This window comes from Melanerpes formicivorus, unplaced genomic scaffold, assembly GCF_026170545.1.
Source record: "Melanerpes formicivorus ecotype bairdi unplaced genomic scaffold, bMelFor1.0.p_v2 SCAF_9, whole genome shotgun sequence".
Lineage (NCBI taxonomy): Eukaryota > Metazoa > Chordata > Aves > Piciformes > Picidae > Melanerpes > Melanerpes formicivorus.
The window spans coordinates 2628442-2640638 of NW_027142361.1; the positions used below are offsets into that span (position 1 = coordinate 2628442).

General features: G+C 40.0%; 1 protein-coding gene across 1 annotated transcript in view; it reads right to left on the reverse strand.

The window, feature by feature from the left end:
* Positions 1-2529: 2529 nt before the first annotated feature.
* Positions 2530-12197, reverse strand: part of BMP5 (bone morphogenetic protein 5) — a 105386-nt gene continuing 95718 nt past the window's right edge. The window contains exons 6-7 of the mRNA XM_068142963.1: positions 9669-9779; positions 2530-4303 (exon numbers count right to left, since the gene is read on the reverse strand). Coding sequence (XP_067999064.1) covers positions 4154-4303; positions 9669-9779 — 261 coding nt within the window. The 3' untranslated portion in view covers positions 2530-4153. The remainder of the gene's footprint in view (positions 4304-9668; positions 9780-12197) is intronic.

Sequence of the window (12197 nt, forward strand, 5' to 3'; positions counted from 1 at the left end):
GTCGAGTGTATGCATCACATAACCGGAGTGTGGAATAAGGGTTAAAGCACTGGGATCCTGGAGATCTGTTTGTCTTTGCTCTACTGCCTCTCATCTGCTCTTCTTCCAAACAAGTCTCTTCACTTCTCTGTACCTGTAAAGTAGCAATACTAACAACACACACTTCTTTTGTAAAGCATTAACATCTGCTAAAGCAATGAAAATATCTTAATTCATATTAATAATAACTGATGGTGCCCATCTGGAAAGAAAAAAAATTCAGGAACAGAACAGAAAGTATTTAGTTGGAAATATAGCAGTCAGGAAAAGTGTCTGTGTCATGTGTTGTATATATGGAAAACAGTATACAAAAGACCCATTTAATTCACATGAGATTCCCAGTCCCTCATGTACCACGTTTGGCACTGATTTAGTTGAATTAAGATGGCAAGAAAACCTCCTCTTGCTGCTTTTTGTTAGATTTTTAGTTTAGCTTTCTTTTGTTTTTAATCAAGTTCTTGCTCAAACCATGTGAGTAAGAATTGAGCAACACATTGTAAATCACAGTTTGCCAGTTCTGTGACTGCAGATGAGATAGTAAAAGATAATGCTATATAATTCACATGTGGCTTGTTTGTCATTCAGGCACCACATGCCAGATTCTCCCTATGTACAGCTGAATGTATGAGCAGCAAAGTTAGTAGAGATTGCAAAGAGCAACATTTTAAAGTCCTGGTTATTAGAAACCTTTGGTTATTGCTGAATCAATTCAGAATCTTAGGAGGACAAACCCAAACCAGTTTTTTTAACCATCTTTGAGTAAAAGTCATTTACCATGAAGCTGTTCCAAAAGAGAAACTGATAAAAAAAATCCCAGAAAAATGATGCAATCAGCAATCAAACCTTTTCCAAGTAAATGGAAGAGAAAATTATATTCCAAGATGGAAGTGTCTGACATCCCATCATGATAACAAAAAATGTCTGCAAGCTTCGCATCCCAGTTAAAAATCCCAGTAAAATTTTTTCAACAATGTAACACTATTTTAAAGGTACCAGGGATTGTCATTGACTACAGTTGCTCAGACAAGGTCTGTAACTGATACATTGTCCTAAACCTACTTTGTAGTCTTTGTAGGAAATACAGCAGAACTGCAATCCAAAGGAGCAATTTATGTTGTCCTTAAGGAATGTCTCAGTTTGAGTTTCTACAGTATATAGAAAAAATGATAGAATAAACCAGGTTGGAAGAGACCTTCAAGATCATCATGTCCAACCTATCACCCAACACCACCCAATCAACTAACCCATGTAACCAAGCACCCTGTCAAGTCTCCTCCTGAACACCTCCAGTGACGGCGACTCCACCACCTCCCCAAGTATAGATGTTACTCACAGCAATTTCATATATACCATTTAATAAAATAACACCCCAGATTGACTCCTATCACAATATAAAGACTACCTACAATTCCATCGTCCTGTACCTGCCAGTGTGCAAAATAAACAGCTGTGCATTCCTGTGCAGTTATAATGGACTGGTTTCTTATTCCTGGAGGTACCTGAGCTCTTCATATTGCTCCATTTATATTGCCTACCAAGTCACACAACGCAAATGCATATGTACCTAAAAGTCTAAACAGACCACTGCAAAAATACAATTCATGAGGTTGTAAAGAACCTCAGTCAGGACAACCCTTCAGACAGAAACACAACAGAATAAGGAATGATCATCCTTTTTGTTTGAAGACATGAGTGTTGATTGGATATATTGCCATGTTGTCAGCTACCAGACAGCTTTATATGTATTTGATTTTGAGCTTGATCTTGTATCAGAAAACTCCTAATGCAATCCAAACGTGTGTTTTTGGCTATCAGCAAGTGTCTCCCACTCTTGTTCTGTCATTAATGAATTTGTAACTATTTGCCATATATGAATATATAAATATATGAAGTTATTGTCGTGTATTTCAAAAGCAAAATCACAGAAGAAAGTAGTATTTCAAGTTTATTGTGTCTCAAAATACAGAAATATATTCCAACAGCATATTTTAAAGAATAATATAATAATAATCTTCAATGTCTTATTCTCAAAATGCTACACCATTATTTAAAAATATATTACTTAATGTACCAAAAATTCAATTTCCATCAAATTCCATTTAGAACAAACTGATTTCAGAAAAGGATATCCACTTACCCAATTTATACAGAAATGAATTAACTTCCTGAAGACAACCCAGGAATTTACTTCACTCCAGAATGGTAATTCAGTTGAAAACACTAAATTTTGCTACATATCCTCGTGCATGTACTGCCCATAAACATAGATATGTAGGTAATATCAGTATAAAATGGAGATGGAATTGGAAAATTGAACTATTGTATTAAGAGGAAAGAGTTCCCAAAACTGAAATCAGAACTCTTAATTTAAAAAAAAAGAAAAAAGTTAGTGTACACATAAAGAGGCATTTATTTATTTATTACTCCAATAGCAGAATAAAATAAATTAGTTTCTGAAAAACAAAACAAAACCAAACAAAAAAAGCCCCAGTTGCACATTCACACGCATGTACAGAGTCATATGCACATGTTGATTTTATCAGTCTGTAATAATCTGAGTTTTCTGATATATGCTTTAAATAACCAGAGAAGTCAGAGTTTACATGAATAGGTTATCTAAGGAGAAATGGATGCATTATGTTCATATTTTGACAGCTCTTTGAGAACTATTTAAATGAACCCTTTTTAATCAAGGCAATTGAAGATAAAAGCATATATATTATAGTTAGCCATGTAATAAAGAGAAAACAGAGTTTCTATTTTCCCATTATCATAACACTAAAACAAAGGAGTGTCCAAAAATATTAAATGTGGTTGATTCAAAATAAACATATGGGTGGCTGCGGTGGGAATGATAATCTGCAATTAACTGTGCAATTCTCAACCACAGGATTTAATTTATTATTTGTATGGATTTAAGAATTTTCTATATTACAATAGTTAATGCTAAAAAAGGGAAATATATCCCATCTTACATCTTATGATTTAAACCAACCTCCACTTGACAGAAAAGCAGATGTATTGAAAGAAGACTGCAAAATACCCAATGGCTCATTATGAAAGGTGATTTTTCATCTTTGCCTGAAAACAGCCACCATCAGGGACAAGATTTTCAATTAAACAACTGCTGCATTCCCTGTGTCTTCCCTTGCACGCTCTGAAAACACATACAAAAGTGGGAGCTAAATAAAGCAAAGTCCTTCCATACCCTTGTCTTCTGTATATTTTGTGTGTATAGTAGCTCCTGTATATAATGGGAAGGCTTGCGTGGATTTCTTTGTTTGATTTTACCTTGTGCTGTTATTGTTAAAACGTTTACTGGAGCAATATAGTGGATAATAAACTGATGTGGTTTGAGGTAAGAATGTTGTAGTTAAATTTTTAGTCTTAACTTGGAAAGTCACAGATAGAGGCAAGAGTCTGTCTGCACAGAATTCCCAAAGCTTTGAGCCTTTTGCAAACTCTGCAGCCCACAAGCCAAGAAGTAACATACTCCTCCAGTTACACTCATCTTGTTAAAGAAAATAGAACAATTATGTGCAATCTTTTCACCTCTATTTTCTATCTACTATTTATTTACTTAAGCACTGTTCAACGTTTCTCTTTTTCTAATGGAGCAGAACATCTGAAAGAAAAAATATGTTTAGACAAGCAGTTTTGTTTAGTTTTTTTTCTGTGCCTTTCTCTAAGTAAATACCCCACCACAGTTTTCATTGGAACAATGTGACCAAATTTTTAGTTCCTTTAACAATACAAAGCAGTTACAAAAGTTCTGGAGTTTCTACCTTTAAAAATTTCTCTACAAAGACTGTACTTTAAAATATTGAAGTGGAATGAAATGGATTCCATTATGGTCAATTGGAAAATTAGTGAATTTCTACTGCATAGTGAAGTGACCCATAAAATAAGTGGGTTTGGAATTTTGTTCATACAAAAGAAATTATATACTTTTAAATAAATAAAAGCTACTATATACATTATACTGTACATTTAAATGAGAGATGACATGAAATGGAATAAATTTAGGATTGACTTTTCATCAGCAAGTCTCATATCTTGACTTTATTACAACTCTGAATAAAATCCTGTGCTTTAGATTAACTTATTTTTTATTTTAGTGGCAGCCACATGAACGCACCACCATATTTCTGTATTTTTTTAAAATTACATTGGAACTGTCATCAAAGTAGAGTACGGAGATTGCATTCAGTTTTGTTGGTGCACAGCATGGCTTTGGTACATGATCAGGGAACATCAAGTGAACCTGAAAGACAGATAAATACATAGTTCATATATCAAACAGAGAGGTACAAGGACAATGTCAGTGCAAAACATGTCTTTGCAATTCAGAGAGTGCTGTGGTCACAGATTTTCCTCGGTTAGCAACTTTAAAGCACAGCTTACCTCCAGAACATTGCTCTGATTTCAATTGCATGGGTAGAATTATACAATAATAGCAGATGGAGAGATAAATGAGGAAGGCCAGCCAAGATGGAAAGCTGAGTCTCACATGAAATTTAGAAAAAGGTTGGAGTCAGGCAGCTGCTCAGGAAAACACTTAAACGTATTGTTAGTAACAGCTGTGCTGAGGACAGTGCTTAACATGAAGCACAGGCTCAAGTCCCTGGTCTCTTGGGGCTCCCAACATATGCTAAAATGCTTTCCTCGGTCAAGGTCTCAGAGTGGAGTAAAGTCTGTTGCAGACAGCAAAGGTCGCGCAGGCAAAGGCTCATACTGAAATTGGTTTCAGCCTATGTGTGACCGTTTGAGGCTGTGCCTTTAAGAAGAGGACAGTACTGGGGCACTCTGGCTGAATGTTTTGTAAACAAAAGACAGGTCTAAACAAATTTCATTGGTAGATTGGTAGAATGCAACTTTAAGTTTAGAGTGCAGCTGAGACATTGAACAGTATCCCAGAATGAACAAGATCTTGTGGAAATATCTGAAAATGGGGGAAATAAAAGTTCTTTGTACTTGAAGGAAGGCTGAATGCAATGTTCTACACATGCTGAAGACTTGGAAACTGGGGAGGTCAGAAAAGAGTGAGTTGTAATAAAGAGGGCAAGAGATTATTAAGGGATGAATGAAGAGTTCAGCAGTAATAGGTTTCATTTGTGCATTATGTCTTTGTAAATAAGTTAGAGCCATCTGTTTTACAGTGATATAAGACCAGAGCTTTTGCCAGACAGCAGAGAACAGTCTACCAGGAAACAATTTTTACATAACTGTTACCAATAAGAAGAAGGGCAGGAAGAACCTGCACTCCCTATTCGACCTGGAGGGGAACATGGTGACTGAAGATGAGGAGAAAGCTGAGGTCCTGAACACCTTCTTTGCCTCAATTTTTAACAGCAAGGCAGGAGTTCAGGACGAGTGGCCTCCGGAGCTGGGCGATGGGGTTGGGGAGCAGTGTAATGCCCCAGAAATCCATGAGGAATTAGTTCGGGACCTTCTGAGCCACTTGGATATTCACAAGTCCATGGGACCGGATGGGATCCATCCTAGGGTGCTGAGAGAGCTGGCAGATGTGCTAGCTAGGCCATTCTCCATCATTTTCCTCCAGTCCTGGCTCACCGGTGAGGTCCCAGATGACTAGAAACTGGCCAGCGTGGTCCCCATCCACAAGAAGGGTCGGATGGAGGAACCTGGAAACTACAGGCCGGTCAGCCTGACCTCAGTGCCAGGGAAAGTGATGGAGCAGATTATCCTGGCGGCAATAACTGCGCACCTGAAGGATGGCCAAGGGCTCAGGTCCAGCCAACATGGATTTAGGAAGGGCAGGTCCTGCCTCTCCAACCTGATCTCCTTCTATGATCAGGTGACCCGTCTGGTGGATGTGGGGAGGCCTGTGGATGTGGTCTACCTGGACTTCAGCAAGGCCTTTGACATCGTCCCCCACAGCAAACTGCTATCTAAGCTGTCAGCTCGAGGCTTGGACCACTATGCTCTGTGCTGGTTTAGGAACTATCTGGAGGGCCGAGCCCAGAGAGTTGTGGTGAATGATGCCACATCCAGCTGGCGGCCAGTCACCAGTGGCGTCCCCCAGGGATCAGTGCTGGGCCCTGTCCTCTTCAACATCTTCATTGATGATCTGGATGAGGGGGCCGAGTCAGTCATCAGCAAGTTTGCAGATGACACAAAGTTGGGGGCAGATGTTAGTCAGTTAGAGGGTAGAAAGGCTCTGCAGAGGGACCTCGACCGACTGGACAGATGGGCAGAGTCCAATGGGATGGCATTCAACAAGTCCAAGTGCCAAGTGCTGCACTTTGGCTACGGCAATCCCATGCAGAGCTACAGGCTGGGGTCGAAGTGGCTGGAGAGCCCCCAAATAGAGAGGGACCTGGGTGTGCTGATCGACAGCCGCCTGAATATGAGCCGGTAGTGTGCCCAGGTGGCCAGGAGGGCCAATGGCATCCTGGCCTGCATTAGGAATAGTGTGGCCAGCAGGAGCAGCGAGGTCATTGTGCCCCTGTACTCTGCTTTGGTTAGGCCGCACCTTGAGTACTGTGTCCAGTTCTGGGCCCCTCAGTTTAAGAAGGACATCGAAACACTTGAACGTGTCCAGAGAAGGGCAACAAGGCTGGTGAGAGGCCTTGAACATAAGCCCTATGAGGAGAGGCTGAGGGAGCTGGGATTGTTTAGCCTGGAGAAGAGGAGGCTCAGGGGTGACCTCATTGCCCTCTACAACTACCTGAAAGGTGGTTGTAGCCAGGAAGGGGTTGGTCTCTTCTCCCAGGCAACCAGCACCAGAACAAGGGGACACAGTCTCAAGCTGCGCCAGGGGAGGTTTAGACTCGAGGTGAGGAGAAAGTTCTTCACCGAGTAAGTCATTAGTCATTGGAATGGGCTGCCCAGGGAGGTGGTGGAGTCATCGTCCCTGGAGGCGTTCAAGAGGAGATTGGATGTGGCACTTGGTGCCATGGTCTAGTCATGGGGTCTGTGTTGATAGGTTGGATTCGATGACCCTCGAGGTCTCTTCCAACCTTAGTTATACTGTGATACTGTCTTTTGAAATAAGTGATAATAAATCCTGAAGTAGCAGTTTAGTAAGAGTTTAAACACACATTTAAAAAAAGTTTAACAAATGGATACCAAACACTGGAGAAAAGAATGACTGTGCTTTGTCTAGGCAGATGTTTGCTCTGCCGTAATGCTTGGTCTCGCCAGCTCACCAGCCCCTGCCACTCTGCCTGGAAGCAACATGGTCCTGCAAGCCCCACATCACAGCAATGCCCACAGCCTTTTCAAGAGTGAGCCTGGAAGCCAGTATGATTCAACATACTGATCCACTGACTTGTATGTCCTGGAGGTTAATGCTAGTCCAGCACCTGTTCTGAGTGTGACAGGAAGTGAGAGAGAAGGAAAAAAACTTACACATGGGGTGTTGGACCAGGTGACATGCAAAGATCCCTTACAAAGCCTTCAATGATTCTGTAATTCTATGATAATTCATTACATGCATTCTGTCTTGTATTTATATACATCTCTATTTTCTGTCTGCCTAAGTGCAATCTAAGAAAAAGAAGAGACAGTGAGGCACTGGCCCAGCATTCCTCCTATTCTTGTTGCAAAAGGGGAAAAAAAAAAAGCCAGTAAAATTTGGAGGGGTACCAAGGAACAATCACTTCCCAACCCAAAGAGTGGGCTTTTTGAGAATGTTGTAATCAGTATGGCTTGGAGATTATTACATTTGAGTTAGGGTGTGGTGTATGAATAATTGTTCCACAAGCCATCTCCATGTGCACACCTTGTGTAAATCTCAATTTTGTATAATTTAAACCAGAAAGCATTCAACTACTGTTATCTCATCTAATTTTTGTGCAGTTAAAATTTAATTAGCTTCATGATATTTTTGGCTGCACAACTGAATGCATGTACAGTACATGCAGAGGGAGATACACAATTCCAAAAAGGCCATAAAAAGGAGGGGAAATTTACGTATCCAATATATAAAACAGGAAAAACTGCACAAATTTCTTAACATTGGGAAATTATTCACTTTTGGAAAGGGCCACTTCTAATTTAATAGTCCATAATTGCAGTAGGGAACTCTAACTTGGGGAATCTCACTGATATTGGCAACTTTTCTGGACAGTGTTCACACAATGTTAAACTATTGCTTGCTGACCTGTTTCTTTTTCAAGTCAGAACTGCCTATGTGCTGTTCTTGATCATCTCCTAGGCACTTTGCTATATTCCTTACCAACTGGCAATTGCTGTTCACTTTCACCTGGACTCCTTACCACAGTCCTATTTATTTTCAGCCTCTGACATTTACCCATCTTTTTGTAAATCTTGCTGACTTGCATTCTGGTATAGAAGAATGATTCTTCATTGATGGCTGGGCTTTGAAGATGTGTAAATGAGAAGTTGAACGGAAAGGAATAGTTCTCAGCACATTGCTGAGGTTTTAAAAATGTCCCTCTCCTAGAAATACTTGACAATTTTTACAAGCATAATTTGAAATAATCAAACTTTGTTTCTGGGTGGTGTTTTTGGGGTTGTTTTGTTTTATGAGAGGTTTTGTTTGGAAGGGTGTCCTTCCAGGAGGGTAGTAAGCTACACACATTTCTGGAGGGTAAAAGATTTTTCAGGCCCAGATTTTTTGTCAAAGTCAAAGAAAAAGCTCAACATCCCTGGACAGACTAATCAGCACACTGTGATGATCAGGACACTTCCCTGTCACCAGTTTAAATCAGGAGGAACTTTAAACTCATGGTTCTTTAATTGCAGTAAAGTATCTTGACCTTTCTAGAAGTTAATAAGTTATGGCAACTCTTTCCTGTTCTGATTTTTTACTCCCACTCCCTCCTTGTGTATTAAGTCTCATTCCTCTGCTTTTTAATCCTTACTGATGCTGTTCAGAGCCAGTTCTTCAGCTGGCATGGGTGAAAAATCATGACCAGATATTGGACTAATGGCATCACATTTAGGCATAGTCTAAAGGTCTTAATTTCTGTAGCTGAATGATGCTGGAGTAGAGGAGGCCTTGCCAGCCCCTTCAACTAAGATCATCTTTTTGGCTGCTATAGTCGATGCACAAGACTAACATAAAAATTAGCAGAGGCAGAAAACTGGCTGCAAATCCCCTTTTGCTTGTACCAGGCAGAGTAACAGATCCAAATACACTTATTTATAAATTGCATGTTAGCCAAGCATGACTGAACACAACTTCTTACATGCAAATGCATCTACTTGCAAAGCTTCACATTAAATTCCTTTTTAAGTATCTCTGCCAACATCTGACAACAGAGGTCCACAGAGTGGCCAAGTGTCAACATTTCTGGAAGGTATAGCATGGAGATGTTAACACAGTTCAAATAAGGTGCAAAAAAAGCTCTTGGAAATGAGACTAGAGGGCCCCTTTGGTTCTTGTCTACACAATTCTCCAGGAAATATGACACAATCTTCTCATGTATTAAAGAGAAATTAAAGAGAAATCTACCACACAGGCCACTCTGGACGGTTCTTCCTCTCTCCAGCATAATCATCAAAGCACATCTTTGAAATGGGTCATCATTTACCCATAAATAATTGAAATTCAATAGTAGTGTATAGAGAGGAAGAGACAGCTGCTGTGCCAAAACACAACTGCAAAACAGGCATCTACAACATAGGCAGAGGCATACCAGAGTCTGAACAATGGCATGGTTTGTTGCATTCATGTGGGCATTGAGAGGGAAAGAACACTCTCCATCGCAGTAAAACGCAGCATAGCCCTCCGGTGCAATAATCCAGTCCTAAAACAAGAATAAATGAACCCACTCACTTTTTTTTTTTTTTTTTTTTCTTCCCGCAGAGAATTTAAAACTATATTAAACTAATATTTGTCCAATTAATTTCACAATGTGTCATGCTAAATTAGATCTTTTGCCCCAAATAAACAAACAGAAAAGTATTTGCTTTGTTCATGAAAAATGCAGATGAAGATTAAATTAAGTTTAGAAATCTGTACTTAATACCAACTAATGAGGCTGTAAAGGGTCTATATACCTTTGCCAGAAGACTTTTCTTTGCAGATCAAAAATCTTGGGTTCAAAAAAAGTAATTAAAATTAATCCTCTTTCTTCTGGGTACTCAGTACCATTAATTGTATTATTGCATGAGACGGAGGGTTGCTTGACATTACCCGTTGGAATGTCACTGAATCATGCATTTTGAGTATTTCTAGCAACATAGCAAGAGGAAAAGACCACAAGAGGGGAAATATTTTAAAATGTTAATGAAAGCTATGTGTTTAGTTTGATGAATTCGTCTTTTGCCAGACAAAGGTAATGGAAGTGTTGTGGGAAGGAGAGAGTATCAAGAACTTAATTTGTGGGTTTTGTTTCTTTTTTTTAATCTCATTTCACCCTGCATTTCACTGATCAGATATTGTACAGTGTAGTTTTGGTTTTCCAACTGAAATTTTGAATTCTCCAAGTATTTTTCCTAAAGAAAAGGGAAAAAAAATATATTTTCTCTATGGCTGCTTTGAATGACTGATCTGAGAGTCTCACACATCTCAGGGTTTATCAGAATTCACTGTTTATAAAAATGAAAAACCTGTTGATACCTGAAAAAAAAATCTGAGCTCTAAAGAGAGACAATTGTTCACTTGTTCGACAGACTGAGTTCAGGTCAGTACCACAAGCCTGCTGTGTGGCTGTTGTGGCCGGTTGACGTTGCCCCCTTAAGAAAGGGAATATGGTGGACGGAAGTTGGTAAACGGAAGGAATAGTCTAAACTAATTTCATTGGACGAGTGGGAGGAAGCACCTTCTGAGCTGGGACTATACTGGGCACTCCGGCACCTTATCTTCAGTCTTGCTTCCGCCTTTCCATGGTGCAGCAGCTCTGCAGCTAACTCTGTGCTGGGCTTTCTGCCAAGGCCTCGGCCTTGAAAACAAGATACCAGGCCTGTATATTAACTCTTTTCCAATTAACACAAAACTGCTTTTAACTTCTTTCTTTCGCTCTCTCTCTCTTCTAACCTAATCTGGGGAAAGGGGGGAAAGAGGGGAAAGAGGAGGTGGGGAACCCCCTCTCTGCCGAGGGGTTTACTCTCATTTCTGTGTTACTCTGTTGTATATCTTTGTATATATTGTAGATATTGTAAATTTGTAAATATTCCCCCTGCAAATCCTACATTGCTTTGTAAATATAGCTCCACTGCTTTGCTAATTCAGCTTGCGAGTTTTTTTTTTCCCTTCCCTTCAATTTTTTTTCCCTTTTACTTTACAAGGGGGAAGGGAGGAGGTTTCTTGGCCTTGCCCTTCCACCCACCACATTTTTTTTTATTGGCGCCCAACGTGGGGCAGATAATTAGTTTAATTTATTATCTGATTGATTTAGTGTTTTCCAGCTGAATTAGCAAACATGAAGGTATTGTGGTTTGTGGAGCGATTATTCTTTTCAATTTTTGGGGCTCTGGTTTACAGATATTGTTTGGGTTTGATTTTGGATTACCTGGGTAAATATTTGGTGCGGACAATTTATATGTGGGTTATGTATAGAGTTAAATTATGGTATGGAAAATGTATTAATTTATTATGGCCAGTGAGATACAGGAATGTTACCTCCACCACTCTCCCAATTGAGATAAAGGGTTTTAAGATTCCACCTGAGGAGACAGTAACTTTAGGTGATGCCTGGGATCCAAAGGTGATTTATCTCATGTCTATAATTCTGCTGCTGGTGATAACTAATGTGTATTCTCTGTATTCCTGGCGTCGGGAGAAAAAGGTGTCCAGAGCTTGTTTTGTTATTAAAACTAGATCAAAAAGAAAACGCCGTGGCTCTGGATCAGTCCCAGAGTCATCTAGTGACGAGGACCGTGGAGAACCCGTGTCAGTTAAAAAGAAGGCTAAAAAGTTAATTGGTAAGGCAGCTCTAAATGACTTTGCTGATTCTGGCAAGCAGCCAAGGGCATCGGCTGGTATCAACATGGTGCCTGCTCCTTTTCCTACTCCTTCTCCTTCTTCTTCTTCTCCGTCGGCCAGTAATGGAGCAACGTCACTTCCACCCACTCTCTCGGTGGGACCGGAAGTCACTGCCCCAGCAGCTGATTTATCTCAGGACCTGTCAGCTTCCATTAAGGTGGCTGTAAATTCAAACACAGCTCCAGTTAAGGTGGCTCCTTTAAAGACTAGAGCTGGAAAGGGCAAAGATGGAGAAGAA